The sequence below is a fragment of the Watersipora subatra genome, chromosome 11, assembly GCF_963576615.1.
Source record: "Watersipora subatra chromosome 11, tzWatSuba1.1, whole genome shotgun sequence".
NCBI lineage: Eukaryota > Metazoa > Bryozoa > Gymnolaemata > Cheilostomatida > Watersiporidae > Watersipora > Watersipora subatra.
Window position 1 is genome coordinate 7197232 of NC_088718.1, and position 24930 is coordinate 7222161.

At 38.7% G+C, this 24930-nt stretch overlaps 1 protein-coding gene and 1 long non-coding RNA gene across 2 annotated transcripts; one reads left to right on the forward strand and one right to left on the reverse strand.

The window, feature by feature from the left end:
* LOC137408656 (general transcription factor II-I repeat domain-containing protein 2B-like) lies at nt 1-1248 on the reverse strand. The gene is made up of 2 exons (XM_068095238.1): nt 1138-1248; nt 1-997 (listed from the first exon to the last, which is right to left on the reverse strand). The coding sequence occupies exons 1-2, from the start codon at nt 1233-1235 to the stop codon at nt 163-165; spliced, it is 933 nt and encodes a 310-aa protein (XP_067951339.1). The 5' UTR covers nt 1236-1248; the 3' UTR covers nt 1-162.
* A 564-nt stretch (nt 1249-1812) lies between these two features.
* Nucleotides 1813-12369, forward strand: LOC137408857 (uncharacterized). Its single transcript, XR_010980153.1, has 2 exons — nt 1813-1915; nt 12247-12369. It is a non-coding gene; the product is annotated as an uncharacterized lncRNA (long non-coding RNA).
* The last annotated feature ends 12561 nt before the right edge of the window (nt 12370-24930 follow it).

A 24930-nucleotide genomic window follows, 5' to 3' on the forward strand; every position in this document is an offset into this window, starting at 1 on the left:
TAATGTGTAAGTAAACATGAACATATACATGAATTGTATGTGTATTTTAAGTAATGTGTAAGTATACATGAACATAAACATGAAAGTAACAAGGTGTAACATAATAACATATGTAGGTTTATTCTCAACAAAATCTACTGTGCAGAAGAAGTATATGTAATGTTAATGAGACACATGGAAGCAAGTTTGCTTTGCAGCTATTGCTGCAATATCTGGTTTATCTTTGGTTACTGCTACAGATAAGAGCTTTTGAGTGTGTTCCTCTGTCAGTACACTCCGATACCTACTTTTTATAAATGTCAGCTTTGAAAACATTGATTCACACAAGTAGGTTGTACCAAAGAAAGTAGGTAAGTGCACTGCCATTTTGCATAGCATAGGATACTTCTCCTGGACAGCAGGTTGTGTTCGGAACCCTACAATAGTTTGCTCAGCAAATTGAGCTTTAGCCAGTATATCTGCCTTTAAATCACACAGCTCTAATTCTGCCACACCTCTCGGAACATGAGGAAAGTTATCAACTTGGGTTTTCCAAAGCTGATGTGCCTGAAATGGGCACGCAACCAGCTCAATAATGCCATTGATACTATCAAAGGCAGCAAAGCGACGCTCCATCTCTGAAGAAACATCAATGAGAAAAGCGCATGCTGCTGTAAGGTCCACGACATCATCACGACCATTCTCAAATTCTCTGATGATTGGAAAGTGGTTCATATCACTGTTTATGTCCTCGTAAAAACAGTGGAGTTTGTCTTTAAAAGATGTTACTGCCTGCCAGAGTTCTACCACATTACGACCTTCACCCTGCAATTTCAAATTTAGGTCATTCAGATAGGCCAAAATGTCTGTCAGAAAAGCCATGTCTCTCAGTGAATGCTCCGATCTGAGAATCTCTAAAAATCGTTCTGCTGCATCTCCTCCAATCTCACTAAAAACCTGCTCAATATGCTGTCTTACAGTCCATACCCTTTGCAAAGCTATACCCTTACTCAGCCATCTGCAAATATACATTAAAGTACATTGTATATTAAAAATAATTCACAACATTCACAACTTTGCTGTCCTTTTTTACCTTTTCATAATGTAATGAAAATAAGTATGTCAAATATAATTCAAAAATAGCAGTATGGTACTAACCTGACGTTGTTGTGTACTAACAAATCATCATACTGAGAATCAGACTCCTGGAGAAATTTTAGCCGCATAGTATACGGCTCTGGTTGTGATAATGTCATATATCGCGGCACAATCGCGCTTTCTTGACTTCTCTCACGAGAGTTTTTGGGGTGCTAATTTCCTCTCGCGACCGGGTACAGGTAGTTGCCTGCAATCCATTACAGCCATCAGCTCGTGAGGCATTTTCTCCCATAATTCCGATATTCGTAATAAATTATAATAGTATTCAATCAAGTTGGCCAGTTTACTAGGTTTGTTAACTTTACTGTGGAAATACAAACGAAACAGCTTTGATTAAACATGAAATATTGTGTTTTTGTTCGCATTGTTCAGCAGCGTTTCATGCACACATGTATCTTATCGAGTTTTGAAATCGTTTCGACAAGGCATTGCGTCATGGAATGGTGCGACAACTGTATCTATCTATTTGACAAATTATTGTTTAGTTGCTAAAGCAAACCGGTAACATGTGATTGCAATTAACAGTGTAGTGTTTTATCGTGATCTATCTAATTATCTCGTTAGTTAGTTATGATAAGTGTTTACAGGCTATAAATCATAGGCAACTAGAGAGCACATTAACTCACCAAAGTACTTAGGCTTGCCACTTGTTGCAGGGCTCGTCGGTACGTCTACCTCTAAGTGTTGTCCAACTTCAAGTCTCTGGAGCTCACTGAGATTGGGAGCTGCAGATTTCTTATTCTAAAATCAACCACTCAGAGGCAGTATCTAGAAACTGGTAGGCTGTCTTTACCCTTATTTGAGCCATAAGGGATCCAATGCTGTGTGTTTTTCAAGGTTAAATCATTCATTCTTGCATCAGCTTTGGTTCCGTTGAAGTAGGTATAATTAGATGGTAATGCTTAGTTCATAGGATATGCCAGTCATGAATCATGGCTTTTGTTTCGGAAGGGCAATTGCGTTAGCTATAGCCTACTATGTATAATTTGTAGTTTTTTGTTTCTATGTGCTAGTCAGGTATACTAATTTTGCACATATCATAGACCCACAGTTTAAAACATGTTAGTCCTTAATATGAAAAACAAAAAGGCTATGATCATAATAAAGTAATAGAATTATAAAATAATGTCTCATCAAATCAGAAGGTGGAAACCGAAACTGCGAAGATTTCAAACAAACAGTAATCGTATTTAAATGGTTCACTTAGGCTATTTACGCATGCGTAAACAACATACGCATGTTTGTACTCAGCATCTCAAGTACACTACGCACTGCTATCCAAAACACCACCATGTCACTACAAAACCAGTTTCTTCTAGTTACATTCATAATCAATTATGCTACTGCTACCTCCACACCTTTTGTAAGTATTAAACTAAAAACATAAATTTGAAGAAACATCACATTTCTTGACCAGGCCGTCATTGCATCTTTTCAAAAGCCGTAATGTACTTTTTTGCGTCTGGCCAAAAATATGGCTTTGCGACCGAGAACATTAATTTTTTTCTCGGAATTTTCTTCAAAAATTACACTTACCAGATTATATGAGCTTTAGATTACTCAAGGTATACCTGTGCTCACATAAATGCCTTTTACATTACATATAACTGGATGAATAGTGTACTCGCCATCCATGAGTGCAAGAGTGTACAAATGGTCCTTAACTACCAGGAAGGTAATAGCATCGCCTCACCACTTTCCCAGAAATTTGTTATCAATGTAAGCAGCGTAAGCGTGGCTACGTTTCTAGTTAGAATAAAAATAGCCTAATAACAATGTATGTTTGTATGCATAGAAAGCAGGGAACAGATATACTATCCATTGCAATACATAGAAGTGAGTGGCACGTGATTATTTCCTTTCTACTTATCAGATTAGAAACACTTGTAAAAGATGGAAGGGTGTCACAGAGTGGGCCACAACACTGAAGCGTCTTACTACAGCTCCGTGTGTGTTTACATCTACTGCTGAATTGACTTTAGCTATCGGTAATTGTGCTAAGCAATTTATGATTTACAAATTTATTTATTTACCTCTTTCAGTTCTGCTAGTCATGTCATGTGTAAAAGAATTTCGGATCAATTTACATCAACACACAAGAGTAGCTTGATATATATATATATATATATATATATATATATGTATATATATATATGGTATTCTCTATTGTACTTGTTATCATTGTAGACTGGTCAGTGGTTGGGCCGATAGTGGCAGTCGGTGCCATGGTCCTACTTGTGGGTACAATATTTATTTGATACTTACATAGAAGATGCCAGCGTGCAACCATCCAAATTGAATTAGCACAAGTTGATGCCCAACTGTATATATAAAAATTTCAATAAAAGTAATCGCGTTTACACAACCAGTCTATTTGGTTTTTAATAACGTCTTTGTCTAAAGATAATGTGGTTATATGCGATTACAAAATGACTGTTGCCAAGGTTAGTCTATTGGCTAGAGTAGAGAAAACCTTTATCTCGTTTTTGCTTTGGCTTCCTCCGCAGACCATATCTGTTTGCTCTTTGCTCGTTAGTGGTGATAGGGTTACTGCCTGTTTCAGACTTTGCTACATACTCTTTATCTGTCGCCAATTTGTTTGAGAGTTTTTTCGAATGTTGCAGTTGACTTCTTGTGTTTGCAGGTTGTTTGTTGTTTGATTGTTGAGCTACTAACTCTTTCTTTTTAATTGTAGGTTTGCTACTTGCCGTAGCGCTATCGCTTAGCTCATCACTTCAGCAAATGTCTATTGTTGATGCGCTAGTATCATCATCCGACTCGGAGCCACTGCTAACTTTTCTTTCCGAATCTCCATCGGTGTCGCTATCAGGTGAGTAACCAAGATCTAGACTCATCTCATGACTTCTTCCTCGTACTAGTAGTCCAAGATATAGCTTGAGCGTGTTTGAATGTACACGGAAGAGTGGCTCATCCGGGTCATCAAATTGCTGGATGTCGGCATTAGTGTCGGATATACTCTTGATTATGTATATTCCTGTCCATCGCTTAATTAGCTTAAAGGGACGATTTCTGTATCCTCTGGGTGTGTAATATAGAACTGCATCACCCACTTGCAAGCTTGAAGGCTTCGCCTTCTTATCATACTGATGCTTCTGCATGAGCTTTCCTTTCCCTATAGCTTCCTTAGCTCGTGGCCAAACCTGGGACATTTTCTCATGTAGTTGAGCAGCAAATGCTCCTGGTTCAATTCTCTCAAGTAGTTCAGGTTTAGTTAGGTCGTATGGTAATCGCGTTTCTCAACGCATCAGGAGTAGGCTTGGAGAGGCGTTTATAATTGTATGTCGTGAAGATTTGTGAGCCAGTTGACAAAATGAAATGAACTCATCCCAGTTTTTGTGAGTCTCAGCTACGACATGTGATAGCATGTTTCCGATACTCCGATTGTAAACTTCAACTTGACCATCTGTTTGTGGGTGATAAGGGGTTGTCAATCGATGATCGACTTTTAACAACTCGTTGATATTTAAGATTACATCACTCAAAAAGTTCTTTGCTCGATCGCTGATTAGAATCTTTCTAGCTCCAAATCGACAGAAATTTCTGTTTATGTACGATCGAGCTACCGTTGCGGCGGATTGGTCCTTGGTGGCTTCCATTTCACACCATTTAGTGAAATAGTCTACCCATACCAGAATGTATTTGTTACCTGACTCGCTTTCAACATATGGTCCTTGAAAAACAACTGAAAGTACATGAAAAGGGTGTTGTGCCATCTGATTTTTCAGTGGTACTCTCATTAATACTTTTGGGTTTTTCTTCTGTTGGCATGATCCACATTGGGCAATGTGACAGCTAACTTCTTTTCGCATTTTCGGAAACCAATAACGATCAGCCAAGGTTAATATTGTTTTTGTCAGTCCAGGATGCATGGACATCATGGACTCGTGTGCCGCATGTAGCAACTCCTTCCTTTGAGAGGATAGTATGGCCAGTAACAGCTTGTCATCTTTAACACGGTATAACATTGTTTTCACTACTTTGAAGTGCTTGCTTTTCTCCTTAATGACGTTAATATCTCATTTTCCTGCATCTATTGGGAATTTTCTTTTCTGGAGATACAAGAGGATTGGTGAGAGATAGTAATCATTTGCTTGGGCAGCTGATGTTGCCCTATCATTTTCAGTAATCTCGTCATCCGATTCGACTAAAGCAACTTCTGCTCTGGATAGAGCATCTGCAACCACATTCTCTTTTCCAGGCTTGTGGCTGATGTCAAATGAGTAGTCAGCTAGCTGCACTGCCCACCTAGCTAGTCTTGGTAATAAGTCGCCTTTCTTTACGATGAATGTGCAGGCTATATTGTCTGTTAGCACCTTGAAATGAGCGTTCATGAGAAATGCCTTGTAGTGCTTTGTTGCACATAAAATGGCGTAGAGCTCTTGTTCGCAAGCATCCCATTTTTGTTCTGCAGCTGAGAGGCCTTTTGAGTAGAAGGAGATTGGGTGCATTTTCCCATCCTCTCCCTTCTGTGAAAGCACTGCTCCCACCGCAGTTGCTGATGCATCCGTAGTCAGTACAAATGCTTGTTTAAAATTTGGGAATGCTAGAACTGGTGCTGAACATATTCTGTCCTTGAGCGTATTGGCAGCTTGCTCACAATCTTCCGTCCAAATGAAGGGACTGCACTCCTTGGTGAGGGCTATCAATGGTGCCGCTAGTTTGCTGAAGTTCTGGATGTAGGAACGGTAGAATCCGAACAATCCTAAGAGTCTCTGAACTCCTGTTTTATCTTTCGGTGTGGGAAATTTCCGTATTTTCAGTATTATGTGGTAACACAGTGATACCACTTTGTGAAATCACATGACCGAGATACGTTATCTCATTTTGGCAAAAGTAACTCTTGCTGAAGCGATATTTTATGCCTGCATATCGCAAACATGTGAATACTGTGGTCAGTAGTTTGATGTGGTGATCAAAATCTTATGAAGTGAGTAGCCAATCATCTATATAAACGCGAGAGTTTCCAGCACTAATCAGATCAGCAGTTATGGCTAACGTTAACCGTGTTAATGTGCTAGGGCTTCCGGAGGCACCTACAGGCATGACTGTCCATGCGTAGGATCGCCATGGTGTTATAAAGCTACCCTTCTCTTGAGAATCCTTGTGAAGGGCTACCTGATAGAATCCGGAGCTTAAGTCAATGCTGCTGAAATACTTATTCTCATGCATCATTTCCATGGCATTTTCTATGTTAGACAAGGCCATAGAGTGCTTGACAGTGACAGCATTCAATTTGCGGTAATCGACACAAAATTTCCAACTACCTTCCTTTTTCTTAACTAATACTATTGGAGAGCTCCAATTACCTGTGCTCATCCTTATCAGGCCATGCTCTAGCATTTTATCAATCTGCGATTTCACTTCGGCTTTTAGATGTACTGGTATGTTGTAGGGTTTGCTCCGTATAGGTGTTGGTCCTGGTACAGTTTCAATAACATGCTCGACAATGGTAGTTATTCCGAACTCTGAGACATTTTCTCCAATTATGTCACTGAAATTGTTTATCAGTGTTCTTAGTCGACCCATTTCACTATCTGTCAGATCTGTGTTCTTTTGCTTCAGGGTGTCTCCTGGGTTAGTAGACTCCTTGGTTTTCGCAGGAACTGATTTCAGATTGAGTATAGGCAAGTCTTGCTCTAAAGTTGCTCTACATTGCCTACGAACCTACCTTCTTGCAGTGTATAGGATGATGGTCCGGCGTTCATCACTGTAATGCAGATTTTTTCTCTATCAACTTTACACATTGACTTTCCCATAATTACATGTCGAGATCCAGCTTTTGAATCTCTGTCGAATATGCAGTCACGTCCACCAATGTTTGATGATTTAACCTGGACTTCTACTAGTGTCTCAGAAAATGGAGGCAGTTCGGTGTAGTGTACAGCTTTTATTGCACAGACCATATGATCTGTCCTCGACACTGTGCAAGCCTTGACAGCTTTGTTGCCCATAGGTAGCGTCTCTCCATTGACTCGTATCATGCATTTGTCAAAGTTATAGGCAACCTCACCCAACTTGGCCAAGAAGTCGGTACCCAAGATTATTTCGTGGGAAATTTTATCAGCGACATAGAAACATTGCTGATACTCATGTCTTCCAAGTTTCAAAAGTGCTGTGGTACGACCAACAATAGCTAATGCGTCATTGGTTACTCCAGTTGCACAAAGTTTATGTTTATGCAGTGGTAGATCTAGTTCTTGAGCAATGTTCAATCGCATTAAGGTAATAATGGCACCGGTGTCTGCTAAAGCCATATAATTGCGATTGGTTATGCTCACTTTCACCAATGCATTCTTGCATCATCTACCGCTATTGACTCCGAAAACTTGTGGGATGTTGGATGGGTCGGCCTCTAGTCAAAATTCTTCTGTAAAATAAGTTGGAAGTGTTACTTCCGGTATCATAGTCAAAGGTTCCTGGGCATACACTTCTGAATCTGTTGGAGCAGATCGTAGTTCTCAGGGGGTTGTGGCGCTACACGGGAGTAACATGGTTTCCTGCTCATTTGGGACCAGAACTAGATCTTTTGCATCATGGAAAGCTGGAGTCTGGTCAACAGTTACTTCTAGTTCTTTCTCATCATTGTTCTGCGCTCTAATAGCATTTACTGACTCTCTACTGGGTCCAAACCATGGAATACAACATTTAAGGAGGCAGCCATATCCTAGGAGCGCTCTAGAAATAACACTAACAATCATGTTGACTGCTAAGGTCCAGAGTTTAAAGCCTGAGGTGACATGTCCTCCAAATAAGAAAGCCATGAAAGACTTGCCTAGGACCTCTTCCTTGGACTCAACTACATTTTTCTCAAATAATCTGTGGGGAGAGGTGGCCACTCCCATAGCGTGTAGAACTTGAAGCTGTCGGCTGAATGTGGCCAGCATATCATTCAGAGCACTATGGTCACTGAATTCTTGCCAATTGAGTCGATGGGCAAGGCTGAAAATAATTTCATGAATCTCTACTGGATGGGCACCTAAATGGATATTTGGCAGAGTAAGGTTGTGAGTTACTTTTGCTACTTCCAGGGTTCCATCTAGTTTGTACTTATATATTGTGTCATTTACCTGTACTAATGCCTCTTCTTGTAACTCGCATTTTACTCTCATGCTTTTGGAATGAATGACATTCATTACTGGGTCCAAGAATCCTCTATGTGTCTTGTCACCAATTGTAACATTCATTGGAAGGTACTCGGTGCAGTTATCCTTGGGCATTGCCACAAAGTTGTACATACCTGCAGACAGCTGGGTGCAAGGATAGACTTGCACAAAATTTGGGCCGGCTTTGGCGGTTATGTTTGGATTTTTCAGCATGTATCGGGCGCTAATTGTGGGATGTTGAGACATTAGCAGGCTTACTATTTTCAGAGTAGCTACAATATTCTGGCAAGTGTATGCGTAGTTGTCCCAAAATTGTTTCTGTTGTGATGTTGCAAGATTAGTTGCTACGTCCTGTACCATTGCGTTGAGTAACGCCGTATCATCTTTCATGCTGTATACTCACTTACAACATGATCATCTAGGGTGATATTTGGTAAAGGTGTCAAGAACTGCACAAGGAGTCCTTGGTCCGTCATGGATGCAACTTTTCCTTGACAGTCCTCAAGATGATGCAGTCCATGTTTAGTGAAAGTAAAGGCGAGATCGAAATCATCACTCACAAAATGTCCATCAAAGTATGTGCCATTGACTAAAAAATCTGGCTCGAATTCACAGGTGAAATTTTCGTTATTTTCCCAAACGAGCATGGTGCCATCAGCCAGTAGGCAACTACCATGGTCATACTTGCAGTGAGATACATCTCCTGCAGGTGACTCAAAGTACTGAGCGCCATACCTTTTATAAACAGTTGTTTTGATTGTGCTGCATTGATCAGCACTGAAATCGTGTTTCTTGCAACAGTATTTGTATTCTGCATCAATGGGGTTCTTGGTTAGGTAAAAGCCTTGTCCTCCATAGAGAGTTCCGTCTTTGCATTCTTGGTTGCTGACCATGGTCAAACATTCTTCTTTTGTTCAGAGCTTGTTGTTTTAGTTTTTATATCAGTGAAGAAAGAAACTTCTGTGATAATAGTTTGTCAAAATTTGCTGCATTGATAGGCAAGGCTGTTCCATTTCACCAAATTTCTTTGGTAGACCATCATGCGTAGGGGGCAGGTTTCAGTGTGGCATTCTGCACCCTACTATCGCAGTGATAGTTTGTGTTAACTCGAAAAATGTGAGGACTGTCCTCTTTCCTTGATCCACATATTAATGGGCCTCTAGGATGTACAGCTTCTCCGCCTACAAACTGACAGAGCAGTGTCATCAATGCTAACGACGCATAAGTGGTCGGAGTTATGCCACTACCTTTCTCTCTCCGATTACGACGTCGTTTTGGTTTTTCGTCCATCACTACATTTACATGTTCCTTTTTTTCTGCCGGTTGGCACAACATCTCTGCAAACTGATGATCACTCATTTCAGCTGCAAACTCAGGGTTTGTGTCAAGGTCCACCGCGTTCACGCCTCCTTGTAGCATTTAGCGATATCATGACCAGGTATACGACGATGTGTACAAAAGGGTCTAGACTTTTGCTGGCTATTAGCAAAGTTTCGAGTTTCACGAGGGTTATTCGCTGATGTTGTATTCTTATACTGAAATTTTGGCTGATTCTGAGCTTTCGGAACCCTTTTCGAGTTGCTGCCTTTCCTCAAACTATTTGAAGGAAAACTATGCTTGAACGATTCATGGGTTTTGGGTGGCCTTGCAGTTTGGGCTTTTACCAACTCAGTTAAAGCACTCAATTGCTGAGTAAGGGCTTGTAGTTGGTCAAGGTTATCCTGAACACAATTCACATGTCCTTGGAATGCAGCCACTAGCTTCTGACCTTTACCGATTGTATCGGTATACTCCACTCTTTTCGCTATGTCCAAAGCCTTTTCAAGAGACACATCTCCAATGGCCAAAATCTTGTCCTGATACTTGTCTTTGAGACCATTGATGAATGCATCTCGTATAATGTGATTTTTGTAGTCAGCTGGCATATCAACATAAGCTGATTTGCCTGCAGTCACCACCTCATCATAGAATGTGCCCAAGCTCTTTTTCCCTTGTGATAGAATAAATAGACTTCGTCCTTTCATCGGCTTATGCCTCAAAAAGGCGCTGCTTAGTTCACTTTTGAGCTTTGCATAATCACGAATGGGGGCTTCCGGCCTTTACCAAAGCAATGTAAGTTTGATACGCTGACCCTTTTAATGACTTTGGTAAGCACATCGCTAGCTGCAGTTCATCCATGCCAAAGGTCATCATTCCTATCTCCCAACGCTCGATGAATCCTTCTCAGCTCTCTGTTGGTTCATCGGCGAATGTCTCCTTCACATCAAAATTGGGTAGAATGATGGTACCGCCTGCCTTTTGGTCGTTGTTATTGACTGATGCGGTTAGGGGCAACTCGTCGCTTGGCGCTCGGTTTATTTCCTTAAGCTGGCATTGAGCTCTTGGTCTTTGAGCCATCCATTTTTACTGGTTTTTGAATGGAGGTCGAGAAAAGCGTGGAGGAGGCATTCTTGGTGCGCCAAAGGGTGTGCCTGGGTGGCCATAGCCATGCCTAGGTTGTTCGGACAAGGGTAAGCACCCGTGAAGTTCGGCCGAGGCGGTGGTGCTGGAGGGACGAGTGGTGGGCTATGCACAGGAACTCTATTCATTGTTAATATATAGGCCTTCAAGTCATTAGGTATAGAATTCTATACTGCTAATGCTTGATGTTCTCTGGAAATGTTTGTGTTAGCTTGTGTTGAGCTAGTCGGTGGGGTTGCTCCATTTACTGGTTGGCTATCTATCACTGACTGCTGGAAATTTTGATTAGACAATCTTGCATTACACATACCTCCAGAAGCCATATATATTGACGGTATGGGAGATGTATCAAAAGATGCTGCCATTTGTATTTGCTGATTTGGTTGCAGTGATGGTGGCTGGGCGATAGTGGAGGTAGTCAGATTGGTAAGCTTCATGTCATGTACAGACATGTTGGATTGTAGAAGGGGGTCTGGCTGAAGGTGCTTGCTGGGCTTGGCTCTCACGTATTTCATTCAGCAAGTCCCTTGGCCTTCGGTAAGGTGTGGATGAGTGAAGAGGTGTAGATACAGGATTAAGAGTGTATGAGACTGTAGAGGCAATGGTAATGAGAGGGGTTGAATTGGTACTAGCGGCTTCTGACGCCATCACTGTTACTGATTCAGTTGATACAGCTTTATATGTGGCTCCACCACGAGTTCTACCACCTACCAAGTTTTTGTACCAGCCAGATGAAAACATTTGATGGTTATATTCTGTGGGCAAATTGCAAGACAGTCAGCTGTGAAAATTGAATTAATTGATTATTTTACTTTTGGTTGAATATATTAACTCCCACTTGCTATGTAAATACACTCTTGGCAAATGCGGGTTCACTAAGATAAATGGAAATTGTTTAAATAATATAAACTGCACTCAAGCCAATGGTCATTGCTCAAACAGACAAATTCGCTTCGCTCTCTTGACAATTTATCAAGTCCTTTCAGAGCTTAGTGTGGGGATTAAATGTATTTTTAATCTACCCTTTAGTTATCTATCAAAAATTTATTGATTAGATAATTGCTAATGACACAGCGCAGTCAGGTTGCCGGTTCCCTGTCAGGCGTATATTAGCTGGTCAGAATTACTCAATTGCGGTCTGATTCAACAATCTTTTAAATTGTTAAAAAAAGATTTCCCAGGCCTAGGATTTCTGTTTGCCTAGAAGTGTTATCAAGCGTGCTCCCTGCCCTATTTGAGCGGTACTACACGCGACAACATCAACAAGGCAACTGACTACAAGAGCAATTAATCTTTTGGTTGGATGGGGCTATTCCACCAGAGATCTCAAATATATTGTATGCGCAAAAATGTTTTTACACAAGCTTGGCTGCTGGTGCACAGGAATGTTACCAGCACCTCAACCAAAATGCTCTATCTAATTATCCCATTAATTAGTTATGATAAGTGTTTACAGGCTATAAATCATAGGCAACTAGAGAGCACATTAACTCACCAAAGTAATTAGGCTTGTGACTTGTTGCAGGGCTCGTCGGTACGTCTACCTCTGAGTGTGGTCCAACTTCAAGTCTCTGGAGCTCACCGAGATTGGGAGCTGCAGATTTCTTATTCTAAAATCAACCACTCAGAGGCAGTATCTAGAAACTGGTAGGCTGTCTTTACCCTTATTTGAGCCATAAGGGATGCAATGCTGTGTGTTTTTCAAAGTTAAATTATTCATTCTTACATCAGCTTTGGTTCCGTTGAAGTACAGTACACCCTCGTGATACGATTACCCTGTAATACGAATTTTTCACCTTACGAAGTCAAACATTGTGATATCTTCACCTCGCTATACCAATTTTATTTCACTATACGATTTTGAAAAAAGTTTCGCCCGAGTTAAAATTTGGCGGTCGATGTGCTCATAACGCACGTTGCAATAAAAAAGACACCGAAATATAGTTTGCCAAAAACATTTTCAGAACGTTTAGAAGAGACACGATGATCGACTTCTCTCATGTCAGCATTCCGCGTGTAAAATTTCGTGTAAAATACACAAGCGAGAGCAAATATTCATTTGTAGCGTTATTATATATCTTACTATAAACTTTTAAGTCAGCATACGTATATAACCACAAGTATATACATTTAATTCGTTAGCTATGGAATCTGAGACCGATACAAATGTTACAAAATGAAGGAAAAATGATTTCTATGGTAACAAAGTTGGATGTCGTAAATAAGAAGGCACCCGTATTATTAACATTGTCAAGGAATATGATCGCAATCAATCAGCATTTGCAATTATTATAAAACAAGAACTCCATTAAAACAAGCACAAGCAAGAGCTTCCGACATGCACGCGATCAGCATTCAAAAGGAGCAACCATTTAGTAAAGGCGAGGAAATAGAAGATACAGAAAACCCCACATTGGCAGAAATATTTCACATGTTTAATTTACTGATGTGGACTGGCACATTAAAACAATGCATGTATAATATATATTATTTATCTCTTGTTTGGCATGTTTTTCATATTTTATTCATTTTATTTGTTTCCTTTTGATATTACGTTTTATTTTCTTGTTTAACCATGTCTTTGCAGGTGGGCTTGTTATCTTCTACGTGAATACAATTCATCGTATGTAGGTAACTCATATAACTAGCTACTCAAGATAGTTGACGCATTTACATTACTTTCTGAAACTTGTTAAAGCCCTTTCCTCTAGGGTATAAATATGTACAAACTTTGTACGTATGGTTACATTGATTCTTGTGCACATTTCATACAAGAAAAACTACTGTAGCACCTTCTCTGGATCTTTCTACAATCTCTAGCTAGCTAGCAGTTTTCTGCATTGCACCAGCGTTTTTTTCTTTTAAACCAGAAGAAAAATTGGACAGGACTAGACAACCTTCTTTAGCCTGCTAAAAATTCCATTTTATTATCTATTAAATTAATCTTCAAGTGTACAGCAGCATAATTAGCATTGATACGTGTTTGCCTCTTCTCTGCTTTATTCGCTACAATATACCAGCTAAAGTCACGTTACTCCAAAGGTATGTACGTCCTGTATAGTAAATAAAATTTCATTTTTCTTTTCGGTAGCCATTAAATGGTCAGGTGTGTGAGAGGCCGCTTTCGATAACTGCATCGCTCGGCCTTTCTTATTGAATTTGGGTTGAAAAAGGTTTCAACTAGACACGCTAAATTTTATAATGAAAGTGAAGACAGAAACTTATGAAAGATAAAATTTCATGATAACAGTTGAAATTCATTAAAATAGTTCAAAATGCATACTAAAGCTTGGTGTTAAGGGTGAGTTTGGCAAGCAAAACTTATTTGAAGTGAATTCAACGTTTGTGTTATACATACTTTTTGAAGGTAAGAACTTCTGTAGGAAGATCTGCATTTGGTACACAGATTACAATTTTACAGTATTGCAGATTATAATCACTAGGTGCACTTAATACAGTGCAGCTACTGTAGGTAACTATAGTTACTAAAGTTAACATACTATTTTGTTACTAATTTTCAATATGTACAGCATTTTTAAAAGGTTTTGGACGATTTTTACCTTCTTTTTTTTCATTGTATAATTACAATGGTTTCTATACCCAGACATACGATGTTTTTGCCATACGATGCCAGCCTTGGAATGGATTAACATCGTATCTCGAGGGTGCACTGTATGTATAATTAGATGGTAATGCTTAGTTCATAAGATATGCCAGTCATGAATCATGGCTTTTGTTTCGGAAGGGCAATTGCGTTAGCTATAATAGCCTACTATGTATAATTTGTAGTTCTTTGTTTTTATGTGCTAGTCAGGCATACTTATTTTGCACATATCAATCGTAGCAGAATCTCATACATATTATCCTGTTTCAGCTAGCTAAAACCATTGTAATGCAGCCTTGTCAAGGAATTGTGTTGTAACAGTTAGCGGCCAATTGCTTATCGTGGCTATTAATGTTTAGAAAAATTTACACTCATTTGAGCATATTATTTTGTGCATGACAAAAGCGAGTATGATGGTTTTTTTCAGAATTTTGCTTGAAAAAGCAGAAAACAGACTGACTGCATGTTTTACAGACATAGCTTTTGGTAAAAGCACTCAATGTCAAAATTTGGTATTCATTTTAACATGACTTTGCATATGTATTGGTCCAATGCTGCTAAGTATTAGTTGACTAGTTTAACTCGTGAAAGAGCATAACAGTTAACAGAGATAAAATTATTTATTCAGAGTTTTCCTCTTTCTACTTTTGGCAGCTTAGTTCATGCTGCAGTCAGTTTAAGTTGAAGTGCACTCAATCATAACAAAATATAGATCTACTTTCTACAACTGTTTGCAAACACGAAAATCAGCAAAACGTCATAAGGAAACTACTTATACTCACAGGGCCAACAAAATTAGTGAATTCAGTATAGAGCTGTGGTAGGAACTGCAGCAGGTAAATTGAGATCTAATTTGTTGCTTCATTCTGTCTGGTAGCTCCCAGTATTTTGTTGATTTCTGCATCTATTTTATTTAAATTATGTGCAGATTCCTCCTTTCATGTCACTTTCTCTTTGCATTGCCTTTAAATGATTAGAGATAAAATACTTCTGGTTTACTTTTCATTTATGTCAGTTGGTTCTCTCTCTTTTATTGGTTTATCAGTTGGTTCTCTCTCTTTTATTGGTCCATCAGTTGGTTCTCTCTCTTTAATTGGTCCACAGTTGGTTTTTTCTCTTTTATTGGTTCATCAGTTGGTTCTCTTTCTTTTATTGGTCCATCAGTTGGTTCTCTCTCTTTAATTGGTCCATCAGTTGGTTCTCTCTCTTTTATTGGTTCATCAGTTGGTTCTCTCTCTTTTATTGGTTCATCAGTTGGTTCTCTCTCTTTAATTGGTCCATCAGTTGGTTCTCTCTCTTTTATTGGTCCATCAGTTGGTTCTCTCTCTTTAATTGGTCCACAGTTGGTTTTTCTCTTTTATTGGTTCATCAGTTAGTTCTCTTTCTTTTATTGGTCCATCAGTTGGTTCTCTCTCTTTAATTGGTCCATCAGTTGGTTCTCTCTCTTTTATTGGTTCATCAGTTGGTTCTCTCTCTTTAATTGGTCCATCAGTTGGTTCTCTCTCTTTTATTGGTTCATCAGTTGGTTCTCTTTCTTTTATTGGTTCATCAGTTAGTTCTCTTTCCTTTATTGGTTCATCAGTTGATGCTCTCTCTTTAATTGGTTCATCAGTTGGTTCTCTCTCTTTTATTGGTTCATCAGTTGGTTCTCTCTCTTTTATTGGTTCATCAGTTGGTTCTCTCTCTTTTATTGGTTCATAAGTTAGTTCTCTTTCTTTTATTGGTTCAAGTAAAGATTATAAACAAAACAATTTGGAATACAAGTTCTAAACCATAGCTGATGTTTTGGTTTCTGTATTCTGGTTTATTTTTTAGTTAAGAGTCTCAGACATTAAATAATGAAAGACAATTATCTGGTACAATTCTTTTATAGTTTAATCAGCTAATACAAGGACCAAAGCATATAAACAATATTCTAAATGTTTATATAATATATGTTTTTTTTTCAAGCAGTAAATATAAATACAAAATTCTGATGGGAGGGTGTTGCTTCATATTATTTGGTATGTAAATATCATAGTAGGCAGGCACTATTATAATAGGAATGCTAAAGAACTTTCCTCAAACATCATTACGCATTATAATCATTGACCTGCTCTCTATCTCCATGATAACACCTGATTACACTTGGAATTAGCAGCAGTGCAAGACATGCGATTATTGTGCATTAGTTCTATACCTCTTGTAGCAATCTTCCTTATAATGTTTAAAAACATCTACATATCCTACATTGATAATTGGTAAAGAATGTTAAACCCTAGCGTAACAAAATAGGCGAAATTATTCTTCTGACTGCAAATAATGCTTTACTGTACACATTTAAGATTGGGCTTACTTCAATTTAAATTAATGTTTGTATGGCGGATCGAAGGACCTCTCTCTTTCCTCTGCATACTTGTTCAGGTTGTGTGCTTCCAGCTGTTTTTTTTTCAGGTGGTTTGTTTTCAAATTTTTTAAAACACACGCATGTGTTTTTAAAAAAAACATGTTTGTTTCTTTTCACAGGAAAAGAAGTAACTAAAAGTCCTACTTAACTAGACAAATACCAACATGGCTGATCTAGAGTATGTCGACCAGTTGGCGAAGTCATACAAAGAGAAAGCTGAAGTCTCTGGTAAATGGAGAAATTACCTTCAGGTAAAAATGTAAAGAAATAGTTTTTGTTAATGGCCTGGAGATGGTGATAATGAAACTTATGTTGCCTTTACATAGAAATAATTAAGTTTATTAATTGCTGCTAGAATCAAAAAGACTTATTTTTAAGGTAAGAATTATATATATATGTATATGTAACTTGCTAAACTGTCAGTATAGTTTTGCTGACATCTTTCTCAAAAGAAATCATGAACCAAACAATGGTACAAGTGCCTTTCAACCGGGATTAGAAGTTCAAATAAAATGGAGAAATTGTCTCCACTTGTTACTGCTCATTTATATAAGTCTCAGTGTTTGTTCGCCGTTCGACTGTCCAGTTATAGCAATGAAGTTTTGAAAAATCACCTTCCAACTGAATTTGAACTCTCGACCTTCAAATCGCAAGTCCAAAAACAAGCGTGCGTAACCACAAGACAAACCCATTATCTTTTCCACTGCATATATACTTTATATCCTTTTAGCAATTTCACACACCAAATGTGCACTTTGTATTATTATTTAGTCTTAACTTTTTTGTTTTTTATTTTGGGGAATTTTTCTAAGCCAGTTTCTTTACCGTTACCATTTTTTTACTTTGCAATTTCAGATGTGCCATTTCAATTTCAAATGCGGCGTTTCAATTTCAAATGCGGCGTTTCAATTTCAAATGTGCCGTTACACTCTTATTTTTAGTAAATCTGTAAAAGCTAAATGATTTTCACATGGAAAATTGTATTATATGGAGTAAGAATTGGCTCTACATTTTCTCTCCGTTCGGTCAGACAAAGTATCAGACAAAGTATCAGACAAAGAAATTTTTTTGAACTGCATAAAAACACCTTTATCATGATATGATGTTTCAAAAAGTTAGAATGGTTAATGTTGTACATGTTAAATAAAAATAAATTTTCTGCATATATTTTATTTATTATCAGGGCAGTGCCGGGCATTCATTAGTAATTTTTTATACTTTAATCTAGACAACCCTGAGAGCTGCCTAGTAAAACTAGACATCAATTTTTGCGTCGACTTGTGTTTCTTTTCATAAATACACTTTATTTTAGCTTTTTTTGATGATTTGCAAAAAAAATCTAAAATATGATTTGTTAAGGTTTATGGGATACCGGAACAGCTGGATACGTTGGTGAAGTTTACACAATGGCGGAATAAAGATCTTATTCATGAACTTTGTCCCTCTAACTATAAACAAGTTATTAGATTTATGTCATTGTAAAGACTCTTTTACTATGCACTACACCTTGATCAACCGCAAGGTTGTGTTCAAGATGGATATATGTATATGTACATTTATATATTTCTCAAAGTTTATCTGTGTATTCATCCCTGTGTATGTCCAGCTATAGCTGTTAAAATCATAAAATTAAAATTTTGTGTTCTATTAGATTTGAACTTGCGGAGAATGCAACCGCAAGTTTAAAATCTAGGCGCTCTACCACTGAGCCATATAAAGCGTATTGATCTAAAATGTTATCATATACCATATAGCGTATGCAGATGCTAATTATTGTAGCATTGCGCCCACGCCAGGGTTAAAGAAAAACCACAGTTTTTATGAAAAAACCAGGTTTTTTAGTTTAAACCGGTTTTTACGGTTCAAACCGTTTTTTTTATAATTTGACCAAGGTTTTTATAATTTTAAGTATAATTAGCATCACTTATTATAGCTGCATGATTGAGTATTGAACATACATATGTGAAATCATCTGTTAAAGATGGTATTGTGAGAGTTGCTATGGGAAAAAAGAGAGAAAATATGGAAATTTCGGAATGAATCATTATTCAAACATGATTGAAGAAATACAAAGCAGAAATATTATCACATAAAGCAAATATTTTATGTGCAGCTCGGTGTATAAGTAGGAACTTTAATCCCTGTAATTAGTTGTGTGGTAGTGTAGAGCAAAGCATAATGCAGATGCATTGCTAGTGTTTGGAGCAGTGGCAGATGACTCCACTTCTATCACCTGAATACTAGCATTACTGTCTAAATTGGTTTTGTCATCTTGAAATTCTGTTGCGTGAGCTTCAAGCCTATCTGCCTGAACTTGCGTTACGACAGCACACCTATTTCATTTTGCCTTAAAACCACTGCCTTTTGCAGTTCGAGTGAAAAACCGCCAAACGGGATCTTGTTTGCCAGGCATGTTCGAAATTCTAGGCACAACTTTAACTTTTTAGAACACAAAAAACTTGATAAACTGAATTCTAACAATCCAACTACTTTGGCTTGTGCCCAATAAATGAAATAGTAGTTTGCAAACCTAAAGCTTTCGCCCAAAAAGATTTTAATGTTTGAATCTCTAGTTATAAGCAATCCTTTCTCACTGGCCAAACTTGAAAAAGTTTTCATTTATTATTAGAGACGATGATGGGATTAGTATATGTCACATGGTTTTTATTTTTTGTCAGTAAAGGGATCATCATATCACTTGATACAAGCACTTGAAAATTAAATTCACTAATTCATTGTTGTGCTAGGATTTCAAGTAGTTTCAGCTTGAGCTCTGCCATCACTTTGTAGAAAATTGTAGAGATTAGGCTCTCATAGTCTTGTATTCGTTCAAACAGTTAAATACAGAAAGAACAGGAAACAGTAAAGTAAAAGAAAGGTTTGCGCAGATAAAAACAAGAGTATTATAGGGAGTTGCTCCTCCTTTGATCAACATGAGAAAACAACTTCAAACTGTGTGCATGTTATTACAGTTTCCATAAAAACTGCATAAACAATACTCCTACATAGTTTTTACAATTAGCAGAGGAAACAATTGATACACGTAACCAATGAGTGAATTATTATTGTCAATGAACGAGTAGTTTATGGAGCTCTTCAAATCAGGGGCAAGCGAGCCTTTTTGTGAAAATGTCAGCTATGTTTTTCTCAGTCGGGCAATAAGAAGTTACTATGACACCGTTTGTGATAGCTTCTCTACAGTAGTGATACTTACTGTCAATGTGCTTAGTTCATTTCGTGCTTGAACCTGAGTTTGCTATTGTGATAGTTGACTGGTTGTCAACATAGACATTAATTGCTGGAATCGGGCAGTTGGTGACTGTGTCATATTGCTGACGAAACCATGTGGCCTTCCTTGCAGCATCATACAGCGCTACATATTCTGCTTTGGTGGTAGATACGGCAACAGTACTCTGCGATTTACTGAACTGGCTAACAGGTGTAAGGCCGTGCATGAATACTAATCCGGAGGTTGAGTGTCGGTTATCACAATTGTCCGCCCAACTAGCATCTGTAGACCCGAACAGTTCACCATTATGTTTTTCAATGTGAAGACAGATGTCTATACTGCCGTTGAGATATCGGAGTACTCACTTTACAGCTGTCATGTGCGTTTCGGTTAGTGATGAGTTGTACCTAGATAACACTCCCACCGCATGAGATATATCAGGACGAGTAGCAGATGCCGCATACAAAAGACTACCTACCATCGATTGCTACACACATGTATTTGCTAGCTTACTACCATCGTCCTTTATAAACTTCACATCGGTAGCCATCGGGGTAGAAACAGAGTTAGCATTTTCCATTCCATATTTGCATAGAACTTGCTCGATATAATGTTTTTGACATAGCCTGATGGCGGTTTCATCATGGCGGATGGAAATTCTTAGGCAGTAGTGCAAACTTCTGAGATCTTTCATCTGATACTCTGAGGCTAACGTTTGTTTAATCTTGCTCATCTCACATTCAGTATCTGACATAATAATTAGGTCATCGACATATAAACTGTGTATAAACTATAAACAACTTCAAACTGTGTGCATGGTATTATGATTTCTATAAAACCTACATAAACAATACACTTTACTACTGTGTCCTAAATGAACTCCCTCAGCTGATAATTACATATAATTGCATTTCTGCCACACAGGAACCACTAGGAGCTTAAAATATTATGCACTTCACAAAAAAGCCATAAAAACCGTTTTTTTTTGGCTGGTTTAAACCGAGCCAACCCTGACCCACGCGTTACGATGACCCTGTTAGTAACTATTTTGAACCTAAGTATATGCAACACGATGCTTCTTCGTCTTTTTTCCTTAGGGCTACTTTGTTCCGCCTCACGATATCAACAATAATTTATCTCAAACTTAAAATATGGCGATTTGTGTACTGATTATATACGTTATTAAAATATATATGTTGCTCGCCATGTCGAGTTTAGCGTTATCCATTATGGTAACTTTTTTGAACTTCTATTTTTGGTTTTTCGTGAGGTTCAATTGCTATATCGCCAAGGCCAATTTTTTTCACACGGAGAATTGTATTATCTCCATAGGAAGAGCCTCAACATCCTCTCTTCTTTCGGTCAAACAAAGACAGTACAATATATCATTTTTACATTTGTACCGATATCGAGAGGTACCTGTATTGTTTTATTCAAAGTTTTGATGGATAGCTTCTGGTAGAACAGTAACCTTTTTTATACACACACACTTCTATACAAGAATCGTTTTTATTAATTCAACATATTCAGGATTTTTATTTTGTTTTCTCATTCGTACTAATTTTATCATTACCGAATCATCTTTTTATTGTAATCATAGCAAAACAAGTTGTAATTGCAGCAAAACAATAGCAAGTAATAGCTATTACTTGCTAATTATTTCACATTTACATTTAAACCGTTTTATAGCTGTTTTATTTTTTTTGATTTATTTGACCTGCACAAAATATTTTCCTTGTGATATGAATTTTGAAAATTACATTTGTTTGACAAAGTCTGAAAACCTTTACAGTTGTTTTTATTTTTTCTCCTAATTTATTTCAACTACACAAAACGTTTTTCTCATGTTATGTAGTTTGAAAGTTAGAATGACAAATATTGTTATATGTTAATTACAAATCAATTTTCTGTTCAAAGAGTTTTTTATTACCTTGGAAATGTTGGGTAGTATAGTTAATATAATAATATATGAGAATCACACTTATAAACAAGGTGGAAAAGTGCTGTCTTGTCTTCCATTTCGGCCTCCTTATATATGGTCACTGTGTTTAGGTTTTGCCGCATAAGCTCCTAAGTCGTCCTCCGAGACACCATACTCAAGGCGACAGACTTCTTTTTGTATTAGCCTCTTTTCGGAGTGATGTCAAGAGAGCCTCAAGTAGCTGTCTTGTGCACAACTTGGGCCACCTCTTCCAAGTCGTTGGCGTCTTGGAATAGTTTTCTGGCTCTCAATCATGGTTGCTTCTCCAAGGACTGACTAGCAAAACGCCGACCAGTTTCTGCGGTTGACTTTGATTGCCCAGGTAGGGTGGTGTCACTCTTGGCTGTTTCTTGTGTCCTCCGTCAAGCTGGTCGGTTCTCGGGTCCACTCAGTCAGTTACTTTATTTAGCCGGCTGTTTTTTGAGCCGTGTAGCTTTTTTGTTTTGAGAGGGCCGGTTTATTGCCGCTCTTTTGATTCTGCTAGTGCTGGTTCTTTGTTATTAGGGTTGGTGGACATAGACTCATGTTCATCTAGGGGTCTCAATCCTGCACAGTTATAGCCTATTCTACTCCGGCTGGTCTACTCTGGGTATGGTGTTTTTTTCTGGTCCTGCAGCACATGGTCTTGAGAGACATGCTGCCAGCCACAAGAGAATACAAACATGGCAAAGTGTTGCATAACATGGTTTTTGCTTCCTCGATTGCTTGTAATGAAGTGACAAATGCCGCACTGGTTCTGTCTAGTTTCCAGCGCGACTGCCACCTTTTCCTACATTCGCACCGGTGAATAGTGTATCGTTCTCACAATCTCTTTCTTTGGTCAGTCCCGACTAGTTGTTGCCAGAGGGTGTGAAGGAGGCACAACTCTCTTTCTCACCAGTTCTGTTTTTATTATAGATACTTGGCAGGCTTCTCTTCATTCAGTTGCACAGTTGCTTGCCATTTTTAAGACAGAAGGCAGGTGTCTCTGCCATAGCTTTCTCAAACCAGTCGAGTTAGTCATGACGTTCACGGGTAGCTGTCTCGTCTGAAATGTCGAGCTCATTTGTTACCTCTCTTTAAAAATGCCATTCCTGTGACGCACATTGTTGGGCATCTGAGGTATGGTTGAGCAGTTTAAGACTGGTTCAAGCAGCTTCAACCGGCTCGGGGCTTCCTGTCTCAGTGGTGCTATTTTCCTTGGCTAGGGTAGATCTGACTTCATGTTTGTCGGTGAGCATATCCAACTGGCTGAACAGCTCCTGCAAAGATGAAGCTAAGTTGTCATTCATAATTTCATAATTTAAAATGTGAATAGTAATTGATTCTGCCATAATCACAGGTTTTTAAAGGAAGTTCATGGCAGCCGCCGAAAGAGACTGGTTACACATTTCTTCCTCCGCATTAGCCTTTATTGTGTTACTCCGCCATATTTTTGTCTCTGTTGATCTCTTGGTTTCTTTTCCTGAGTCTTTGATTTCCTCAGCCAGCTTCGTGTAAGTCTTTGACTAGGGATGGGCTATGTCTTTTCTGTTTTTTTTTCTGCAGCCTTCTCCAGCTGCCAAAAAAACTAGAGCAACAGCTATTCTAGCCTTCTCAAGCTGGGATGGCTGTCCTTTATGTTGCATCTTCTTCTGGACTCCAGGATGACCGGTGCCCGGCCTAACTTCTCTGGGCAGGCATGGTAGGGTTTCAGCCAGCTTTTGCTCTGGTTGAAGGACTGCTTTTGCTATTCTACCCAATGTGTGGTTGGCCTAAGTCTTTATGACCTGATATGCACCTATGAGCTTGGCCTGCAGCTTCAGGTTGTATTCTCTTTTTCGGTGTTTGTTGGAAAGTCATCCCCAGTCGTCAGGGGCATAACAAGTGGCTCTTTTAGCAGCTGCTTTTTCTGTGGTTGTCATAGTGTATCGCGGATGGCCCTTAGACACTCTTGGAACCATATGGCATACTCGAGAGTCAAAAAACTCTGTAGGTGATTGGTAGCACTCTAACTGGTTCGACAGCCTTAGCTCTCTGCTCAGCACAGGCATGTTCACTGTTTTTGGTAGAAACCCTCATCAACTGGTGGAGGAGCAGATCTCACTCATCTTGGCTGTTTGACAGCAGCAGGGCCCTGAGTGACTATTTTAGCCTCCAGTTGTTTTGTTCTATCATCTAGCTGGCTGAAATATGATAAGGAGTAGTGCGCATTTGTCCACTTGTCAGAGCTGGCAAAGTTCCGCCATCAGTTTTCAAGCTGTACCCCTTGATCTGTGCACAGTTTGTCAGGCAGTCCCAAGTAGCAAAATACCTTTTTATCAAGCACATTGGCCACCACTGGTTCTGCGGCATCTGGCAGGACAAGGGGCATTTTTCTACCTGATGGAGAATTCCATGAGCACCAACACCCATTTGTTGCCCTTCATGGTTGGGGACTGACTAAGTCCACCACCTTATGGCCGACGAAGTGGATCATACAATCGGCAGATATTTGTTGCCAAGATGAACCAGAGTACAGTCTTTGCTTTCCGCTTCATATTTTACAACTTTTGACTAGCCTCCTGAAAGCTGCTGTGAGGCCGGTCCAATACCGAGTTAGTCCTTTTTACTAGAGTTGCCCCAATTTTAATATCGGAATCGGTATCGGTGCCGATATGGGTGTTAAGTATCTTAATCGGTATCGGCCGTTCTTTTCTTAAAAAATCGGAAACTTCAGATACTTTTTACAGATCAACTATTTAGCAGAAAACCGTATTTTAGCCTACTACACTAATAAAAATCATCAGCTGCAAGTTCCTTACTTTTACCTAATGAATTTCTGGCCTGTCACACAATCATGTCTATAGCCTAATAAACATCCACACAGCTGAGGAATCTTTTGGCTTTAGTCAGGACGTAATCACAAAGTGCGGTATTTCCCCATTACAGCGATATGATTTATTGTAGCCAATCACGAACAAGAGAACAATGATGAGAAACAAAAATGCTATGTAATGTTCCTATTTACTAGCATTACGAAAGTAATTTGAGCAGTGTATGCTTAAAGTT

Excerpts from the sequence above, each read along its gene's own strand:
- LOC137408656 (XM_068095238.1), bottom strand. The coding sequence starts at position 1,235 with ATGACATTATCACAACCAGAGCCGTATACTATGCGGCTAAAATTTCTC. Across the intron at positions 998-1,137 it reads TTAGTACACAACAACGTCAG|ATGGCTGAGTAAGGGTATAG; the intron begins GTTAGTACCATA and ends GTATATTTGCAG.